General features: G+C 39.1%; 1 protein-coding gene across 1 annotated transcript in view; it reads left to right on the forward strand.

The window, feature by feature from the left end:
- Positions 1 to 22,715, forward strand: part of LOC124795380 (rotatin) — a 395,098-nt gene that overhangs the window by 283,880 nt on the left and 88,503 nt on the right. Inside the window, exons 23-24 of the mRNA XM_047259395.1 lie at positions 6,460 to 6,616; positions 13,427 to 13,623. Of these exons, the coding sequence (XP_047115351.1) occupies positions 6,460 to 6,616; positions 13,427 to 13,623 (354 nt within the window). The remainder of the gene's footprint in view (positions 1 to 6,459; positions 6,617 to 13,426; positions 13,624 to 22,715) is intronic.

Below are 22,715 nucleotides of genomic sequence, written 5' to 3' on the forward strand. Positions count from 1 at the left end.
TCTTTCCTCCTTCTCTTCTCCTCTCCTCTCCTTTTCCACTTCCAGTATCCCCCGTCCCTCCCCCAGAGCCTCTTGATGAGGACCTGGCTGCCTTGTCCTGTTGCTATCAGTCTCTGCATGCTTCTCCAGACAGCAGTTTCTCTCCCCCCACCTGTACTCCTGCTATCCCTCCCCCTTTCCCGACTCATTCTGCATTGCTGCTTCTGCTCAGCGTGACTGTTTCATTGTGGCTACAGCGGATGCAGATTGCAGTCATGTGTAAGGTTTGCTTACTTGTGTAAATGTGTGTGTGTGTGTGTGTGTGTGTGTGTGTGTGTGTGTGTGTGTGTTTTTTCTGAAGAAGTCTTTCGCTAAAAGCTAATGTGTACAGTCTTTTCATACTGCCTGTCTGCAACTCAGCATGTCATCTTTAATGCGGGTAGCAAGCTATAATTTTCACAATATTCTTGATATTCCAAAGTGTACATTCCTTTGTTTAGTAGGTACAGTAAAACTTGCTCAGATTGGCGTGTGTATAATTCAGAAATCTGCCCAAACTGTACAAGTATTTCAATCCCGACGCATTCAGTGCACTTTTATATGCTGATTTTTTTGTATAAAGCAAAACGTACCTAACATGGAAGTGGAAAGCAAATCTTAGAACATACTTAATAATTCACTGCATAAAGTGGAAAAGAGCCCATACAGTACTACTGTATTACTTCATTAGTTATTCACAACTCTACAAGGACGTTACTTTTAACACACAAAACCAAGGAAAGAGGTCCAGCACAGCACGCCGCTGCTTGTGTGGACCTAAAACCGCACCGCTCTGTGCAACAATGAATAAATTATGCTCAGTGTTGGTACAGTACATCAAAGGAAACGGTTCATTCATCAGCGCTGTTTTTGCCGGCTTTCTTGTTTTCCTCATTATTGACGCACGCCAGCACATACAGGAACATTGTTGCGCATCTACAAACATTCTGCTGCAATGTGCGCAGTGAAGGAGATGGGTATTGTTCCATTAAATGATGGTTTTGCCCGGCAAGGTCATCATTTTCTGTCAGTTTCAGTTGACTAGTACTGTAGCACTTTAAGAGATACACTAACATGATGTTGAACAAACGGTATGTGTCGTTAACACTGAATGAAAAGATCAATGTAATCTAGACAAGTGAGAAAGACGAACTCTCCGTGCACAAAATTATGTCGCGTTTCATATGCAGTAAAACACAAATTTATGAGAATTTAAGAAACAAGGATAAGATTTGGGACGAATGGATGAAAGAGAATGGGCAGATGAAAAGAAAGGCAAAGAAGACCGGAAATTGGACAGTTTCAAAGCTAGGCACAATGTGATGTGGAAATGAAGTGTGTGGGGAAGCTAAGGATGAGCATGAAAATCTAGCAACAGGATGGAAGACAATACTGTCCAACTTAATTGTGAATTGTGACCTGAACGACATGTTCAGTGCTGATGAGACGGGACTGTTTTATCGTGTGCTGCCCTCAAAATTGTTAGCAACTCAAGGTGAAAAGTGCACCAGAAACACTCACTTTGCAAATTACGCCTCCAAAATTGTCGCACATATTTTTCTCTTCATCCCAACCATGTGTAATTATGTTGTGCGCAATCTGGTTGTTCCCCATCAATTTTACTTTCCTTTCTTCACCCTCAATTCCAAAATCCAAGCACCTTCCCACGCAGTGAAGTGAAGTTTTATATTTACATAAGAAATTTGTTCCCAGCACCGCATCTTTTACAGGTCCATTCACTAAAAAGCATCCTATACTAAAATGATTCTACTCGCACTTGAATTCAAAGAGCACTTCTTGACTTATGGGCATACTTAAACAGCCAATTGCCGTTTTGATTTTTACACTATTTACAGGTAATAATACTAATTTCTGAAACTTCCTGGCAGATTAAAACTGTGTACCGGACCGAGACTCGAACTCAGGACCTTTTCTACTAATTTCTTATTCTTTACCCTATGTACAAATCCTTCTGACATTGCTGACACATTACGTCCAGAATCGAGCAGTGCGTCTACTTTCTCGTCATTTACTTTAATTTCAATGATAGGCTGAACATTAATCATTTCTTTTCGCTCCACTGTTCCCTCAATAAATCATTTTCTATGTCTCGTCCCTTCTCTTCCATCTCTAGAGTACACATATCCTGTTTGATCCACCCCTCAATTTCATATTCATCCCAAAATAATTCATTAAATGCTTCTTTCGCCCCAGTTTCTTTTATTCTCTCTTCTAGGCCACTCACTACCTTAAACTTTTCTCAAGTTCACAAATGAGGCAATAACGATCATAATGTTATACCGTACCATCGCCAATCAGTTACAGTAAAATCACATTCCTCCTTAAGATACCATTCTGTCCAAATATCACTTTCTATATTAGAATCTAACTCACTGTATTCTCCCTTAAAATTATTGACATTAGTAGCTACATCATTATCATGAAATAAAGCATTAATTTTTACTTCCATGTCATTACAAACACCTTCACAAACAGCACTTTCAACAGCCACTGACATATCATACAGCTCGCTACATAAAACCTCATTTACCTCTGTCAACAAATCACCAATATAAGAACTGCCCATAGTTTCACCATCCTCTGCCATTACATAACATAAGATTTGAATGTGAGCTTAATACCTTTTCCTCTCCTATATGCTCCTGCGCCACATTAATTGCAGGTCACACATCAAATTCAGGTCCACTTTCCTTCTCAAACAAACATTCACGATCCATAGGTCCATCCAGAATTTTGGCTTCACCTCCATTAGTAGAAGGATATGCACAGATTTCTTCTTCTGAAATATCAGTACTAGCAGCCCCAACTTACATAAGTTCAACACATAAAACATCATTACTACCTTCCTTCAAAAATAATTCACCAATCTCCGCCAGTACACAAACAGATTCAGCAAGAGCTGATGAGTCTAATGCTACGCCCCCCTTATTAACCTCCATAACAACTTTCGTCATCACAATATCACCTGAAACATCATCACCTTCATCACTATAATCATTACCACTGGTTAGTATCTCCCTAGAATTTTCTATACCATCTTAACTCCACCAAATTCAGCTCCACCTCAGTCTCCTTTTGGCACATAGAATCTTTCATTGTATTAACATTCACATACTCTTTCATCTCACATTCATGAAACAAATAATTTAGACCTAAATCATCATCATTGCCTTTATCTTAGGATTACACCTTTTACATACAATCTGATTTGAAAATTTACCTACTTGATTCTCATCTCTTACTAATTTCATTTCAGAATTCTGACACTTTTCTGCCGATTTATTAACACATATCACATATCCATTTACTCGTGTCCTATTCATCACCGGTTTATTGTGCCATCTCCGGACGTGAGATGCGGTGAAACCTAGTTTCCCGATCTCCCATTACGTTGGTTCATTTCACCAGGTGCTGTTCCCTCAAATCTAATGGTTTTTAATTTTCCATCATCAATTCCTCGATTCCACTAGCCATTTTACCTACTTCATCTTTCACAACCAAAGCTATTTCGGATTGAACTGAATCAATTTTTAAATTTACATGAACCATATCGGTTCTAACAGAGTCAATTTTTAAATTTACGTCACCTGTATCGGTTTTAACAGAATCAATTTTGGATCCCAATCCTCTTATCATTTGCATTAACTGTGACATCATGTCTCCCCCAAATTCATCTCCCTTGCCTGGTTTCGGACTATTTGCCCTACTAAATTCACAGCCAATCATGCTCTCCCGCTCCGACTTCGGGCTAAGTGACTCATTAGTATTTTCAGACCCACACAAACTGGCCGACTGCTTTATATTAGCGGCGTATATTATTAGCAATTGAACTACAGAATTATACATAATCTCACTATCAGTGCAGGTACTTAGCTTTGTCCTGCTGGATCCTACTGCAATGGTATTTCTGCTGATGTTGCAGTTGAAGCCGACACTGAAGATCTCGTACCCTCTGCTGTGGTACTGCAACCACCGCTGCATGATGAATCGCTGTTGAAGATGCAACTGCTGGCTGGAACCACGTGCTTTCGATGTCACCTCTTCTTCTGCGCTACTTTTTTTGTCACTTCTAACCACTGCTAAACTCAGTGCACACAAATGTTGAAAAATTCATAGCTCAGAGTCCCCGTGCAAACTGCCACAGACTTGGGACCTAGATCACAGTATGGTTTTCCCATGCAAACTGCCTAAACTGCCACAGACTTGGGACCTAGATCACAGTATGTTTTTAACTGTGAGAATTACAACTGTAATTTCACAACTATTAAAGAAACCTAGTATTCAGTCCTGAACCGATCTCAACATTTAACTTTTGTGAGAGGTTCTACCTATCAAAGTTCAGATAATACTTTTGGAAACACTTTGCAGAATTCAAATCCAATTCCAAACTTTCCAGAGTTCATATTCTGCAACTAACCCATTCCAAAATCAAATACTGTTCCAACACTTTGCAACATTCTTATCTCTCAACTAACACTTTCCAAGTTCCTATCCCGGATGTCTTGGCTCAAACTCGTGTAGAGGTTGAACCACTCGTGTCACATTACACACCCTAAATTAGACACTTGTGACCTTTTGGTTAAATTGTCTGGCTGCTGGCAAGTTTGCGAAATACAAAGTTAATATAATATATCATAACAGTAATAATAATACCGGGAAGTAAATCTACAACCCATAAATGATGTAAGCCACACAGTTGCGATTTGTTTAGAATAATGTTTTTTCAGAAAGCAAACTAACAGCGAAAGTGGTTGTATTTTGAGTTACTGTTACACTCGAGTGCATATCCATTTGACACAGTTCGATCATTCACATTCTCATCGCGAAATACAAGTTATCTACATGAAAAGTTAGAGTTCACACCAGGCGCACAGCTTGTCACCGCTCAGAGATAAGTCCCGCGATGCCACAAAGTGCAAAGACTGACTGTCTGCTTTCACATCTGCATCCGAACCGTACCCTTTAGTGTCTCCAGCCAAACCGTCCCTTTCGCGTATGCACCAGCACTCTCTGCCCATCCGCGGCCGTGTTGCCAGCGCGATGAGCATCGTCGCTCAACTGACTAGTGCAGTTCCCTCTCCTGAAGCCATCCATCTGTTTGGCTACAATTTATTCTACATTATTTTACATTTTAACATATTTAAATAATCAAAACTTGACCACATTCACATTCTAAATAAAGTAACAATAACATATATTACATAATAAATGTTAAATTCCTTCTTAGCCACAGCCAGTAGCCTTGCACCAATGTGCTTTCTAATAAATAAATAAAGAACAAAAGTAACTATTGTGCACTAAACTTTACAACAAATATTCTATTACCTAATGATTCAGTAAGGCGTCATGCTGTCATCGCTCAGTGTGTTTTTTGTGGAGGAAATGATGATCTGATGCTTAACTGAAAATACTGATAATTTAAATTTACTATATCTTTTAAAACACGTAAAGTTACAGAGTTGATATTTACAATGTTTGTCATTTTAATGATTCACTTCTATATGAAATGTCAGTCATTAAGATCGACCAAAGCATTCAGATTTTATCATTCAGGTCTTTGATATACAAAACTTGTTAATTTCACTGTAACAGTAAATCCTAAACTATTATAGATATGATAAGTATTCAAGTTTTATTTTGATCCCCACGAAAATTTATGGAGGATGGCAGATTGAAATTACTGTGGCTTCATTCCCTGCATCACCACATAATTAAATAGTTTCCACAAATTGTTCCCTTTGTAGCCGGTCTTAGGGCTGCCATATTTAACACTGCTGCGTCGCCTCGGCCACAAACAGCTTCTCATGGGTTTCCCTATGACGTAGGTTCTCATCTGTCTCACTTGCACACTACAGCGCTTAGGCCTCAATAGACAATAAACAGCTGTGAATTTCCCCATCTCATGGTGAATCTGTACCCTCTGTGGCACGTGGTCCTGGACGACAGGTTATGTTTCACAATTCCTGTAGGCTGACTTTTTCGGCCATATATTTAAATGAGAACACAATGCTCGTTAACTCACAATGTTCACCTGACCTCATGCCATGCAATTTTTTCTTTGTGGTTCTATAAAAGATTGTTTCTATGTTTCACCACTACCTAATGATTTTCCAGAGTTGAGACACAGTGTGCAAGAGACTATTGCTTGTGTTACTCCCGACTTGTTAAGTGAAGTGTGAGAAAAATTGGGTTTTAGTTTGGATGTGCGCCATATAACTCAAAGTGCACATTTTGAAAATTTGTAAGAAAAACTACATTACCTTCAATTTGAAGTATAATTTGTTGTAAATTGTCTCAATTAAACTGGTATAATACATCATTGAAACCAGGACATTCTTCTATGGGCACCCTGTACATAATATTTTGAGAATTGTAATTATTGATAGTTAAACTATTATTTTGTTGTATATATTATTCCAGGATCAAGTAGTTGTTCAGATGGCAATGAGCCTCATTTGCTCACAACACCTGGTCTAGTCAAGTCATTGTGTTGGTTCATACTGAACATAGTGACAATAAATCCAGAGGAAACTTTGTGTGAAATTAACCATTGGGGACTTATACGAATTTTATTGAGGTAAATATTCAACGGCCTTATTCAAATATTCTAGTGTTATTTGCAATGGATTTAGTTTTGTTAGCCTTTATGGAACAGTAGTTATTGGTTGGGTGCTGAGTTGTATATTTATAAGTATAGTACACTTTTGAATGTAACACTAGCACTGGATATTAAATTATATATGGCAGATTTTCTGCTTTTAGAAGTTTATCCTTGCACTTCCTTTGTCGTGAAACAAAGGCCAAAATATTATACATATTTTGCTTCCTGTAAATTCTTTCTTCACCTCTCCTCCTCTCTCTCTCTCTCTTTCTCTTTCTCTTTCTCTTTTTCCGCTCTCTAGGAATGAAAATCAGGCACCTGACTTTAACACTTTCTTATTATGTCATTCCTGCTTCAATTTCTTCTTCAGCATTTGTGTCAGGGATGTAGTTATCAGCATCAGTTGAATTTATATGCATTTTTATGACGTGGAAGGTACATACTGTTCATTTTGTTAGAAACCACGTTCATGAAACAGATGAGGCTTGTTTAACAGAAAACAGAACAACATATGTGCAAAACCTGTTCACACAACTGTGATAAAAATGTTGAATAAGTATTCCACAAACTGGAAGAGGTAGACTATGTCAGTTCATGTAGCACTATTAATTGTTTAAGACTTTTATTGGCAGTGCCATTGTAGCTCTGGTCAGAGCGGCCAGAGATAGGTGTGCCTATTTGTGTTAGTGTGCGTGTGTGTCTTTTTTTCTTTTCTGAAAAAGACTTTGACTGAAAGCTTGGTGTTTCTGTTTGTTTTGCACGTCAGTAACTCAACAAATCATATTTATGGCGAGTAGCAGTCTATCCTTTTTATAATTTTTAAATGAAAAGAATATTACCAAACTAGGCTGCCTCCATGGACTGGTGGCTAGAATTAGTGTCTGCTAATGCAGAAGCTACGGATTTGATTCCTGTTGAACCTTTCAGATTTTTTTGTAGTAAAGAGGTCTGGCACACCTTCTGAGGCGAAATAAGAAGCTGCTTAGTAATATAAGCAGCAAAATTATATGTAAAGGATAGACTGCTATTACCACATAGAATAGGTGTTGAGTGGCAGACAAGCACACTGAAAAAAAGACTGCTAGATATTATAAGCTATTGGATTAAGTCTATCAACAAAGACAAAACATTCATAGATGCATAACTCTTGCACACGCACACACACACACACACACACACACACACACACACACACACCACTGTCGTTTCCAGGTGCTAAGGCTCGGCTGTGATTTATGTGATTGTGCCTGCCTTGTTTGTTTTTTAAATAAGGAAATTGACACACAAATCCCTGAAGGCTTGTACCAGGATAATGGCAACATGATTCTTATTTTATCAGAAAAACTGATGTAGGGTAATTGCTGTATGTCATAGCCCCGGTTGAGCCTATTATTTAAGCAAGTTTGACACTATTTATTGACCAAAATGAAGCTTTATTGCTACTTGATACAACACTGCTTTGTTGTTGTTGTTGTGGTCTTCAGTCCTGAGACTGGTTTGATGCAGCTCTCCATGCTACTCTATCCTGTGCAAGCTGCATCATCTCCCAGTAACTACTGCAACCTAAATCCTTCTGAATATGCTTAGTGTATTCATCTCTTGGTCTCCCTCTACGATTTTTACCCTCCACGCTGCCCTCCAATACTAAATTGGTGATCCCTTGATGCCTCAGAACATGTCCTACCAACCGATTCCTTCTACTAGTCAAGTTGTGCCACAAATTTCTCTTCTCCCCAATCCTATTCAATACCTCCTCATTAGTTATGTGATCTACCCATCTAATCTTCAGCATTCTTCTGTAGCATCACATTTCAAAAGCTTCTATTCTCTTCTTGTCCAAACTATTTATCGTCCATGTTTCACTTCCATACATGGCTACACTCCATACAAATACTTTCAGAAACGACTTCCTGACATTTAAATCTATACTCGATGTTAACAAATTTCTCTTCTTCAGAAATGCTTTCCTTGCCATTGCCAGTCTACATTTTATATCCTCTCTACTTCGCCCATCATCAGTTATTTTGCTCCCCAAATAGCAAAACTCCTTTACTACCTTAAGTGTCTCATTTCCTAATCTAATTCCCTCAGCATCACCCGACTTTATACGACTACATTCCATTATCCTCGTTTTACTTTTGTTGATGTTCATCTTATATCCTCCTTTCAAGACACTGTCCATTCCATTCAACTGCTCTTCCAAGTCCTTTGCTGTCTCTGACAGAACTACAATGTCATCGGCGAACCTCAGAGTTTTTATTTCTTCTCCATGGATTTTAATACCTAAGCCGAATTTTTCTTTTGTTTCCTTCACTGCTTGCTCAATATACAGATTGAATAACATCGAGGAGAGGCTACAACCCTGTCTCACTCCCTTCTCAACCACTGCTTCCCTTTCATGTCCTTCAACTCTTATAACTGCCATCTGGTTTCTGTACAAGTTGTAAATAGCCTTTTGCTCCCTGTATTTTACCCCTGCTACCTTCAGAATTTGAAAGAGAGTATTCCAGTCAACATTGTCAAAAGCTTTCTCTAAGTCTACAAATGCTAGAAACGTAGGTTTGCCTTTCCTTAATCTAGCTTCTAAGATAAGTCGTAGGGTCAATATTGCCTCACGTGTTCCTATATTTCTACGGAATCCAAACTGATCTTCCCCGAGGTCGGCTTCTACTAGTTTTTCCATTCGTCTGTAAAGAATTTGTGTTAGTTTTTTGCAGCTGTGACTTATTAAACTGATAGTTCGGTAATTTTCACATCTGTCAACACCTGCTTTCTTTGGGATTGGAATTATTATATTCTTCTTGAAGTCTGAGGGTATTTCGCCTGTTTCATATATCTTGCTCACCAGATGGTAGAGTTTTGTCAGGACTGACTCTCCCAAGGCTGTCAGTAGTTCTAATGGAATGTTGTCTACTCCCGGGGCCTTGTGTCGACTCAGGTCTCTCAGTGATCTGTCAAACTCTTCACGCAGTATCATATCTCCCATTTCATCTTCATCTACATCGTCTTCCATTTCCATAATATTGTCCTCAAGTACATCGCCCTTGTATAGACCCTCAATATACTCCTTCCACCTTTCTGCTTTCCCTTTTTTGCTTAGAACTGGGTTTCCATCTGAGCTCTTGATATTCATACAAGTAGTTCTCTTTTCTCCAAAGGTCTCTTTAATTTTCGTGTAGGCAGTATCTATCTTACCCTGGCGAGACAAGCCTCTACATCCTTACATTTGTCCTCTAGCCATGCCTGCTTAGCCGTTTTGCACTTCCTGTCGATCTCATTTTTGAGACGTTTGTATTCCTTTTTGCCTGCTTCATTTACTGCATTTTTATATTTTCTCCTTTGATCAATTAAGTTCAATATTTCTTCTTTTACCCAAGGATTTCTACTAGCCCTCGTCTTTTTACCTACTTTATCCTCTGCTGCCTTCACTACTTCATCCCTCAAAGCTACCCATTCTTCTTCTACTGTATTTCTTTCCCCCATTCCTGTCAATTGTTCCCTTATGCTCTCCTTGAAACTCTGTACAACCTCTGGTTCTTTCAGTTTATCCAGGTCCCATCTCCTTAAATTCCCACTTTTTTTCAGGTTTCTTCAGTTTTAATCTACAGTTCATAACCAATAGATTGTGGTCAGAGTCCACATCTGCCCCTGGAAACGTCTTACAATTTAAAACCTGGTTCCTAAATCTCTGTCTTACCATTATATAATCTATCTGAAACCTGTCAGTATTTCCAGGCTTCTTCCATGTATACAACCTTCTTTTATGATTCTTGAACCAAGTGTTAGCTATCATTAAGTTGTGCTCTGTGCAAAATTCTACCAGACAGCTTCCTCTTTCATTTCTTCCCCCCAATCCATATTCACCTACTACGTTTCCTTCTCTTCCTTTTCCTACTACCGAATTCCAGTCACCCATGACTATTAAATTTTCGTCTCCCTTCACTATCTGAATAATTTCTTTTATCTCATCATACATTTCATAAATTTCTTCGTCATCTACAGAGCTAGTTGGCATATAAACTTGTACTACTGTGGTAGGTGTGGGCTTCGTGTCTATCTTGGCCACAATAATGCGTTCACTATGCTGTTTGTAGTAGCTTACCCGCACTCCTATTTTTTTATTCATTATTAGACCTACTCCTGCATTCCCCCATTTTGATTTTGTATTTATAACCCTGTATTCGCCTGACCAAAAGTCTTGTTCCTCCTCCCATCGAACTTCACTAATTCCCACTATATCTAACTTTAACCTATCCATTTCCCTTTTCAAATTTTCTAACCTACCTGCCCGATTAAGGGATCTGACATTCCACGCTCCGATCCGTAGAACGCCAGTTTTCGTTCTCCTGATAACGACATCCTCCTGAGTAGTCCCCCCCTGGAGATCCGAATGGGGGACTATTTTACCTCTGGAATATTTTACCCAAGAGGACGCCATCATCATTTAACCATACAGTAAAGCTGCATGCCCTCGGGAAAAATTACGGCTGTAGTTTCCCCTTGCTTTCAGCCAAGGAACCACACGTTTGTGTGGCCTCTCAACAGATACCCCTCCGTTGTGGTTGCACCTACAGTACGGCTATCTGTATTGCTGAGGCACGCAAGCCTCCCCACCAATGGCAAGGTCCATGGTTCATGCTTTAAAGATGAGTAAATGGTATGTGTTTCAAAAAATAAATAAATAAATAAATTAAATAAAACTTATCCCCTCTGATTTGAATTTAGATTTTTCATTTTACAACAGCATCTGATCTGCCGCATTTTACAATTTGTTGTTTATCGATAGGCTCAAGCTATAGATAATGAAGTGGACTTTAAAAGTGCTCATCACTGTCAGCTCTTGGTAAGGTACAAGTAACAGGATTTATAACTTCGCAGGCTCTCAGTAAAATCTCAGAATGAAGTGATTGAATTGTCCATTTTATTTGCTTCCAGAAATGACACAAAAACACTCACCCTCTCTCTCTCTCTCTCTCTCTCTCTCTCTCTCTCTGTTGCAGTGAATCACCTTTCCTTCCTCACGTTGTTCTGTCCTCCTTTTTCCTTACATATAAAAGATCAGTAGCTCCTAAATATTTGATGTTACTGACTTCAATTTTGTTTGGCTTGGTCAAGAATTTTACAAGGTCAGTAACACACTTCTGAATAAATTAGTGAAGGTAGGTGCTGTACGGAAAAAAATCTTTAATTGAAGGCATTGCTGCAATAACCTGATATGTCCACTTCTGGCTGAAAATAAGCATTTAATACTATTGCTTAGTATGAATGTTGCTCAATCAACTGGTGCAAGAATGAGACTTGTATATGGGACCAATTGAGAATAATGTAGGGACTGGACTTGTAGATGTCAGGTGTTTGGGGCAAGAATCAGACATGTCCCTGGATTGCCTTGTCATTGCACCAAACAGTAGGTAGATTCTGGCTTGTGAAATACACCCAAGGAGTTCACTATGGTTGATGCTATACAAGATCCATTTGTTTAGACTTCTTGTCCCATCTAAGAAAGCTTTTCCAGTCTAACATTAAGAGTGCTCATAACAAGTAGTTTACTATATCAGATCACAGCTTCTTTGAGTACTCCACTGCACACAATCATGTACTTCACAGTAGTACATCATTATCACAACTTAACCATAATGATTTTGTCATTCAGTAAGCCTCAACTACATTGACTTTTCCTGATGAAAAACTTTACAAAGCACCTCTGCCAATTAAAAGCATCTCTGCCAATTAAATCTCAGAAATATAAACATGTAACCAAGCTTGCCAAAATTATGTGCAGCTTGAGACATGTAATTTTATTGTAATTTGGTCTGTAAGAGAATTGTTACAGACACTACATACAGTTCATGTGAAATGCTAATATTTGTTGTTTCTTTAGTTGTTTGTTTATTTATTTGACATCATACACAAAAAAAAGTTTTTTGTGTAAGTGAGAGGTAAGTGCAATATTTTAAAAGTCAATTAATATCATAATAAAAACTTTGTTGGCATTTTTTTCCAATTTTTGCACTGTTTCTTGTGTTTGACTTGTAATTATGTAAACATGACTTACTTGGTTATTGCACCAGAACATTCATTTCATTACAGACCCTTTTAAATAGAGGTTTTCCATATCTGTTAATCATACACAACTATATTCTAACAATGAAAAGAATCAATTATTGATAATACAATGTAAATGGGTAGATAAAATATCTACTCACCAAGTGGCAGCTGGGGAACACACACACAAAAGGATTTAACTTTTACAAGCTTTTGGAGCCAGTGCTTTTGGCGGAAGAGTTGGATGGGAAGGAAGAGGGTTGAAGGAAAAGGACTGGAGAGGTTTAGGGAAAGGAGTACAGTTCAGAAAAGTCACCCAGAACCCCGGGTCAGGGGAGACGTACCAAACAGGATTTGAAGGAAAGACTCAGTTCCTTCTCATCCCGTCTGATAAGTCTCCCCTGACCCAAGGTTCTGGGTGACTTTTCCGAATTGTACCCCTTTCCCTAAACCTCTCCAGTCATTTTCCTTCTCCCCCTTCCTTCCCCTCCAACTCTTCTGACAGAAGAAGGAGTCACTGGCTCCAAAAGCTCACAAATTATATTCTGCAGTAAAAACGTATTTTAGATACACTCATTCTATGTCATGGTTTTTTTTTTTTCTTATTTTCATCAGCTTTCATGGTAGAATTTAGTTGTGAAAATTGGACACAAAATGTAAAAATTTGAATTTGAAGTATACTCTATATGTTTTCATTTCTTCTATCAAGTTTTGTATTTAAAATGCAGTAATTCTTTTTAGGAGCATCAGTGATGTACCAGCATGTGGAGATTATCAGTGGAATAAAACACTGTACAGAGATGTTTTGGAGATGTACACAGCAGTGTGCACTGTGTTATCAACATGCGTATCCCTCAATTCCAGCAGCCATGATGTCGCTGTGCATACACATGGCTGTATAAACACTTTAATTGGTCTGCTGAATCCCAGTGCATACTGTAAGTGACATATTTTTCTTTACTTGAATTTGGCCTCTCCCTCTTTTGTTTCTTCCTCCTTTCCTTCATTCTTCTTCATCTTCCTCTTCTTCAAAGCTCTGTAGATAAAGAACTTTCAGATTGTATCATGTACATGTTTTGTGTAGTTTCACCTGTTGTGGGCAACAGTTTTTAGCATGAAAAACATGCAACACTGATGAGTCAAAACATTACGATTACCGTCCACTGTGAGGCAGAATGCCACCTGGTGGTGTTGTGGACATGTGATCTGGTAATGGAACTATATAAGCAAAACAGAGATGAAAGAAGAATCATTCTTACAATGATCTGGGCCACAAATTGGGAAATCCACTGTCATAAGCAACTTTGGCCAAGGACATTATGTTATAACCCAACACTTGATAACAAGTACTTTGGAAGTGATGAAGCTAGTTGGCTATCCAAGACCTACTGCCATAATATCTACAGAAAGTCATTGAAGGACAAAGAAATATTGAGTAGTTGACAAGGTATTATATGTCCAAGTGTCATTGTAGAACGTGGGTGTCAGAGGCTTTCATTCTGTAAACCAGTGCCAGATCTGACAACAGAGTACATTGTAATGCTGGTACAAGCACAAGTGTTTTGTAGCACACCTTTCATCATATATTGTTTAACAGGGGCTCCACAGCAGATGAGCCCTGCATATACACACAGGGACAACAATGACATTGTCAATTACGATAACAGTGAACACATGATCATCAAGATTAGATTGTGGATCAATGAAAATCTGCCACCTGGTCAGATGAATCAAATTTCTTATTACACCAGGTTGGTGGTTATGTCCAGATACATGATCATTCAAGCAAAAAGCTGCTTGAAACAAGCACCACAGCATGGGTGCAGGCTGATGGGCATGGTATTATGCTATGGGAGATGCTCATCTCTGTCTCCATGGGAGATGGGGTAGTAATCGAAGGCAACATGATAGCTGTGGACTACGTAAACATCATTGCGAACTGCATGCATCCTTTTATACGTGATGTCTTTTCATCAGCAATGGAGTCTTCCAGCAGATTAGCTAACCAAGTCTCTGGGCCTGAATTGTGCTGTAGTGGTTTGAGGAGCTGAATAGTGAACTAAGACTGATGTCTTGACCTTCAAATTCGTGTGATCTGAACCTGATGAAAGACATCTTGGCTGCTATTTGGTGCCAGCGGTGTGCCCACAAACAACTGACCTGTAATTTACGGGAATTGCATGGCGTCTGCATAGGCATCTGGTGCCACATACCTCTGGAAAGCTACCATGGACTCGTTGAATCAATCCCACATGGAATCAGTGCTGTATTGTTCTAAATGTGCCGGTCAGCAGGTGGTCATAATTTTTCATAGCATAGTACATGTACTGGTAATCCGTACAAGTTCCTAAACTTTGAGTGTTACAGGCATATCTTTTTCACTGAGCTGGAACTCTCAGTCTCACTTTTAGACTCACACTTTACTCAGCCTAAACTTTTAATACTTTCATACATCAGTGAATTAGATTCTGAGCACTTGCAGGGGCAGTCACACTCAGCAGAAATGTTTGATCATAAATACAATAGTTGAAATATGGTCATATGTATGAGAGGAGGAGTTGAGAGTGACTGAAACATGCAAGTATTTATACTCATCAATTTGGCTATTGCCCTGGTACATTTCACAGGAATTTCAATAAAAACACATTCAGCAACATGACTAATGCACAGATACTTAAAACGTATGATTTCCTCAAAAGAAACATCATACTGCAATGAAGAAGGCAGATAAAAATTGTGGCACTGTTATATGTTTATGATCGTGAAACATGTGATGTCAGTAATGTGAAAATAAAGCTAACAACTCAACATATAGTTGAGACATTGAACAGCTAGCATTCACATAAACAAAAGTAAAAATTTTGCTAAATTTTCATGTCTTTTTTGGAGCTCACTTAAACACACACACACACACACACACACACACACACACACTCACTCACACATATTGACCTAGTCCCGGCTTTACAGACATACCATTACAGGCTTAAGACAGTGAGACTTCAGGAAGTGCATAAAGCTGTAGGAGTGTTACCAGGTACAAGACAGGAAACTAATATATCATCAGTTTCCTGTAAAATATGAGAAGCCTCCACAGTAACAAGGAGGAGGAGGAGAAGAAAATAAAGACTTTTGTATCAATCCAAAGGTGATAAGAAATAGAAAGAAATGCCAATAAACCAAGATAGTGAGTATGAAATTAATAAATGTCAAGCAGAAATAAGGCTTGGAAAGAAAGAGAGAGAGTTAGTTTTACAATTACAGTACACTTCCTCCTTGAAATATGTGGCAACATGCTAATGATTTACAAGATTGTGTTAAGCTATGGCTAGACCAAGTAAAGCGTCACATGAGGAAAAAAGTCCAATGCGCCCTTAGTCATTAGCCGGGAGGCCTCATCCAAATTGTGAAGGTGTGGTTATCAAGGGTGCAGGTGCAGTCATCATCAAATTGTGGCTCATGTTAGCACATATAACACCTGTCAGTTGGGTTCTGTGGCTGTACTTGGTTCATACAGCTGGTGGTGAACACTGCTAGCCTCACTTCTGGGTTGCAAGCAGAGCTTACAATTTGCAGTATTGTACCCAGAATTGATGTAGGTCCTTTGGTTAGGAGTCAACTGGAAAGTTTCAGCCAGAGGCTCCATCGATTTTGTGACAGTCTTGGCTGCAGCTTTATGGACCTGCTTTGTGGGGCAGAGAATTGTAAGATTCCTCCTGATAGGTCAAGAGTGCACTACACAGAGGAAGCAGTTGCTTGGGTAACAAGATACTTGTGAAGTGTTCATGAAGGCTTTTTAGGATAGACAATGGTTTGAGGTCCTCTGATGAATGCTCATCAGTTGGTACACAGAGAGAAAAACCAGATCACAAAGTAAACACACTCCGGATGTCAAAAGTTCAACAGAAAACTGTCAAAGTATTCATAACAAAGTCACTGAATTTACTGCCCTCCAGGAACGCTGTTGTGTACAAATTATATTTGGAACAGAGAGCTAGATGATACCCAAAGTGGAAAGCCCCAAAATGTTTGACAGATCATGGAAGATATATCAAAAAGGCATGTTAGATGCCATAGGAGGAGAAGTTTTCGTTGCATTTGACATAAATATTGTCTCCTATCAGGGTCAAAATTGAGTCTGATTATGAAGTTATCTGGATGCAACTAACCTGCTTAAGTGAACTCAAGTTAATTACCATAAGTTTTTATCATTTATCTGATTCTTCTGGAACAATTGCAGAATCATTCAGAGAAACTCTATGCTCAGTAGTGCAGAAGTATCATGATCATGTCACATTTATTGCTGACAACTTGATTGGGAAGTCTATGAATTAATTAGACTGTCTTGTGAAATTGTTCTGAACACTTTTCTAAAAACTATCTTAAGCAGATAGTCAACTCAAACATAAGGGAAATATTTTAGACCTTGTAGCTACACACAGTCCTGCCCATATTACCTGTGTCAGTATTGTAATGACAAAATTTAGGCAAGTGGGTTTGATGCCATAAAAACAACACATCCCGCAATACACTGGCACAGCATTGTGCCACGACACCTGCTGGGTATCAGTGCCCACTCCGGTCAGTGCCCAGTTAGTTACCAAATTCAAGCACTTTCTAGCATGTGGTATACACGATTTGTGCATAAATACTGGGTGCCCAACCAGGCATTTCATGGATTTGGTGTCCATCACATTGTTGGCTTCCACCATGAAGTCACTACTGCTCCACCGCCATCCTGAGAGGACTGCAGGACAGGAGATTCAGCTGCATTGTTGATGGGTCAAGGGTCGAACTGAGGCCCTCGTAACCAATGTGCTACTGGGTGTCCACGTGTATCAGATGCTAGGAGCCAGCCAGCAGACCATATTTTGTTCCCAAGGCACCTATATTCCTGTCAGCCACCACACTGGGGCAGGCTGCCAGCATGTCACGCACCTTAGCTGGCCGCGCCAGTCTGCCACACCACTTCGTGACACAGCTCTGCTGCCGGCTGGGAATGCTTACCACACAAGGTCACACTGTGACCAGGCTGCACTGGGTATAGTAGTTGCAGACACCTTCATATTTCACTGCCGAGATCCGTGCGTTGATGCCCATCTCACCGGCAAGGCCAGATGTGGGCATAAGCTACTAATATGAGCTGTTGAAAACTGATGAAGGGATTATGCTGTCATCAAGCAGCTTGTGACTCTCATCAACCCATACCACTTCCATCTACTGTATAGAGACAGGAATTAGTGGTCATGAAGTAATCATGGCAACAACTATTAATAAATTCAGTAAATCCTAGAACAGTTTTTATGCTGAAAAAAGCAGATAAGCAGTTGTTGTCATCCTACTTAGACAATAATGGACATTATTTAGATCCAATTTGATGCACATAGAGAAATTATGGTTAAAGTTGAAACTAATTGCAAATCGTGCTGTGGAGAGTGTGTGCCAAGTAAGTGAATTAAGGATGGGAAGGCCTACAGTGGTTTAGTATCGAAAATCGGTAAATGCTGAGGATACAGAGACTGTTGCACACACTGTTCAAAAAAGAATGCGGAAGTGATGACAGGAAAAAATTAATACAAATTCGTGTGTCTTTAAAAGCATGATGCATGAAGCATACAACTTCCACCATCATATACCATCAAAAGATCTTGCTAAGAACAAAGAAAATTCTGGTCCTGTATAAAATCTCTTAAGTCACACAAAGTCACTTGTCAACCAGTCTGGTGTGGCAATATAAGACAGTAAAAGGAAAGCTGATGCTTAAAATACTCATGCAGGATGCTTGCACAGACACCATCGTTTGACTATCACACAGACTCCCATATGGAGAACGTAGAAATAAGCATCCCTGACATTCAGAAGCGACTAAAGGAGTTTAAAACAAGAAAGTGCCAAGTCCAGAGGGAATCTCTATTCAGTTTTACAGTGAGTACTCTTTGGCATTGTCCCATTACTTATCTTGCATTTATTGTGAATCTTTCACAAAGTGCAAAGTCACAAACAACTCAAAGAAACAACTGTTTCTTAAAACTAGAGACTAATATCTTCAACACGGTTTTGCTGCAGAATCGTGGAGGATATTGTAACTTCAAATTTAATAAATTTCCTTTAGACAGAAAAGCATCTCTGCATAAATCAAAACAGATTTAGGAAGCATCGCTCAGGCTGAATTCAGCTTGCCCTTTTCTCATGCAGTATCCTCTGAACTACATAGAAAGGACAAGAGACAGAGTCCATATTCCTCAATTTCTGAAAGGCATTTGACACAGTGCCCAAGTGCAGACTGTTAAGGAAGGTCTGTGTATACAGGATAAGTTCTCAGATACGAGAGTGACTCTAAGATTTACTAAGTACTAGAACCTGGTACTTTGTTCTGGATGGCAAGTGTTCATCAGAGATAAGGGTATCGTAAGTAGTGCTCCATGGAAATGTGACAGGACCACTCTCTATCTCCCTACACATAAACAAAATGACAGATAGAGAGATCAGTAAGCTGCAACTGCTGATGATGCTGTAGTGCACGGGAGAATGTTGTAGTTGAGTGACTGTAAGTGGATACAGGATTGCTAAGACAGAATTTCTATTTGGTGAGATGAATGGCAGCTTGTGCTACACATAGAAAAATGTGATTAATACAGATGATAAGGAAAAACAACCCTGTAATGTTTGAATACAGTGCGTCTATTAAATACCTGTATGTAACATTGCAAAGTGATGTGAAATTGAATGGGCACATACAGTCAGTACTAGGGTTGACTTTGATTTTTTGGAGAAATTATAAGAAAGCATAACTCATCTATAAAGGAGACTGCATGTAGACTACTGCGACCCATTCTTAAGTACTGTCCAAGTGTTCACGATCACCTCCAGATCGGATTAAAAGAAATCATCAAAGCAATTCTGAGGCATTCTTCTAGATTTGCTATAGGTACTACAGAATTTCTCCATGAACTGAAATGGGAAACCCTTGAGGGAAGATGACATTGCAAAACACTATTGAGAACATTCAAAGAACCAGCATCTGAGTGCAGAAAGATTCTACTGTTGCCAATGTACATTTTATGGAAAGTCTGCAAGGACAAGATAAGAAAATTTGAGCTCCTAGTTAGGTACACAGGCAGTCATTTTTTCCCTCAGTCCCTTCACAAGTGGAACAGGAAAAGGAATTACAAGTAATGGTACAAGATACCTCCTGCCGTGCACTGTATGGTGGCTTGGGGAATATATATGTAGATGTAGATGCAGATGTAGATATTGATTTCATTATGGTCCCATTTCTTTTGAAGGGGATGATTTAAGCCTGAGGCCCAGCCTTGTGATAACGTTTTCTTTTCCCCTATATGTTCTGAATGATTTCATTACATTATTAGTATACAGTCAGTTGAAACAGTAAAAACTGTAAAATATGTAGGAGTACGCATCCTCTTCAGATATATCTGAAGAGGAAGAGGAACATGAAAATAGTTGTTGAAAAGGCAGGTGCCAGACTGAGAGTGGTTGGAAATGTCCTAAAGTGCGCGTCATATATCTTGGCGGCCGAGTTTAGGTTCGTTCTGCGCATCTGACATCACAAAACACAGTCAGCCAATGAACAGAGAACGACGTTGCCAGATCTCGACAGCAGTGCAGAGCACGGACGAGTGTCTTCAGTTTTAGAAACGTTCAGTCATAAATAAAGTAATAGAACAAAAACAATGTCTTGATAGCAGACTTTCTTTTACAGAAAGTTTGGAAAAAGCATTCTTTATACCAATTGCTTCATATTCTATTAATTAATTAAACCAAACAAGCAATAAGACTCCTAATTCAGGCGATAGCAAGAAAAGGTGTTTGTTTCAATCTCACGAACTGCTTTTTCGCAATAAAGAACATCGGTAATTGTTTATTTCCTATTGTACTTCAACGAAGCGTGAGTAATTCATAGTCATACCAACAGTGTTTATAAGTAGTTGCGTGAGGTGTTATACTCCTTATGGAGTTACACCTTATGGAGTTACACTGTTCGACGAGGTGAGGTAGCGGAACGGTTAAGGTGTTGGGCTGCCAAGTGAAAGGTTATGAGTTCAAACCTTGTGCGGCGCATAATATTTCCTTTATTTAAAAACAATATTGGATTGCCTTACTTCACGAATTTTATTCGTTTGAATGAAATTTCTAGTGCTTTGCCTCTTCTTTAACTTTTTCGCTGCTGCAGACACGTGCTCCCCGCATTCCGCGCTGTGCGCGATTTTGTCATCACTGCACTTCTCGCCTGTGCAGACACATGGTGTTCCCACTGCTTTGACACACTTATCATTCGATTTCACAAAAACTATTTGGCCAAAAAATTTGATTTTTACACGTCTTCTTGCCAGATACCTTCCCCCCATAAATGACTTAATTTTGTTTTGATGTGCAGCATTAAATGTAGTAAACCATTGCACGAAATTTTGAAGAGTTTGCAGAGGTAAAAGTCCATAGCGTATACTTTCCGTATGGTCGATTTTAGTTGCCACAATGTTGAGAATGAAATGTGGACAAGATACCAAAATTTCATATATATTTACTGTATAACAATATCTCATTTAATTTAAGTACCACATAGGTGTCGTATGTAATATTGAGAAATATTCCGTCTTTCGCGACTGTAATAAAAGTTTTATATACACACGGCGCGTTTGGCTTTATTTTAAAGCACTTCCATCGGTGAAAGGTATGGCACATACACAATGGTATTCATGTTCTATTTCTTTTTTTTTTTTCCACAGTCGCAGTTTTACCAATGGTATTGAAATATATCCCTCTTCTGCAACTGTAATAAGCGACTTATTTAGACCAGACGCGTTTCTCTCTTTTGAAGCATCATAAGAGGACTGTATTTTGTGTCCTCCATTGCCAAGTCACCTTTCGTAGTTTTGTGCTGCGGTAGCACAATATTCAACGTTTGTGTTGGCTCATCAGTGTTTTAGCAAATAAATGCTGTTTGTGTGTGCCACAAACAAAATTATATTTGACATAGGTCTGAGCACTTCACTGACAGACGGTATATTCAAGTCCTAATGTTTTTGTAAGTCCACAGTTTTGTTTAATGTATTTTGTCTACTTCCTTTTGATTGATTGAAGTGCTTTAAAATAAAGCCAAACGTGCCCAGTCTAAGTAAAACTTTTGTTACAGTCGCAAAAGGTGGAATATTTCTCAATATTACATACGACACTTATGTGGTACTTAAATTAAATGAAATATATAGGTATCTTGTCCACATTTCATTCTCAACATTGTGGCAACTAAAATCGACCATACGGAAAGTATACTCTATGGACTTTTACCTATGCAAACTCTTCAAAATTTCGTGCAAAGGTTTACTATATTTAATGCTGCATAATAACTGCGTTGAACATCGAAACAAAATTAAGTCATTAATGGGGGGAAGGTATCAGTCAAGAAGATAGGTAAAAATCTAATTTTTGAGCCAAATAGTTTTTGTGGAATCGAATGATAAAGAGTGTCAAAGCAGTCGGAACACAATGTGTCTGCACAGGCGAGCAGTGCAGTGACAAAATCGCCTACAGCGCGGAATGCAGGGAGTACGTCTTCGTAGCAGCGAAAGGGTTAATGCGGCCGTGGTGGCTTTACTTTATGAACTGCGTGCTCCCCCCTACACGTAAGCTTGCGAACTATGCTATTCTATGGTGCTGCTTCTATTGGCGCGTGCGTCGTGTGCAAATGGCAACGCAGCTATCTCCAGCGTCTGGGCGGGCATGCGCGAGCCGCCAAGATAAAAGAATTGAACTATAGTGGAACATAATTCAGCCACAGAATAGGTGGCTTAGAGCACCCTTGTCTGAATGATTGATTATTGCTCATTAGTCCAGGTGCTTAAAATATAGAATTAATCGAGGTAATGTTGTGGCTGTGTCCTCTTGTAATGCCTGGATAAGGAGAGGTTGGTATATGTGGGTTGCCGGTTTCCACTCACTTCAACACAAAATGCACACATGGTTAAAATACACTTTATTACTGGAACCAATGGAGTACTTAACATCAGTGATG

This window comes from Schistocerca piceifrons, chromosome 1 (assembly GCF_021461385.2).
Source record: "Schistocerca piceifrons isolate TAMUIC-IGC-003096 chromosome 1, iqSchPice1.1, whole genome shotgun sequence".
NCBI classification, from domain to species: Eukaryota; Metazoa; Arthropoda; class Insecta; order Orthoptera; family Acrididae; genus Schistocerca; species Schistocerca piceifrons.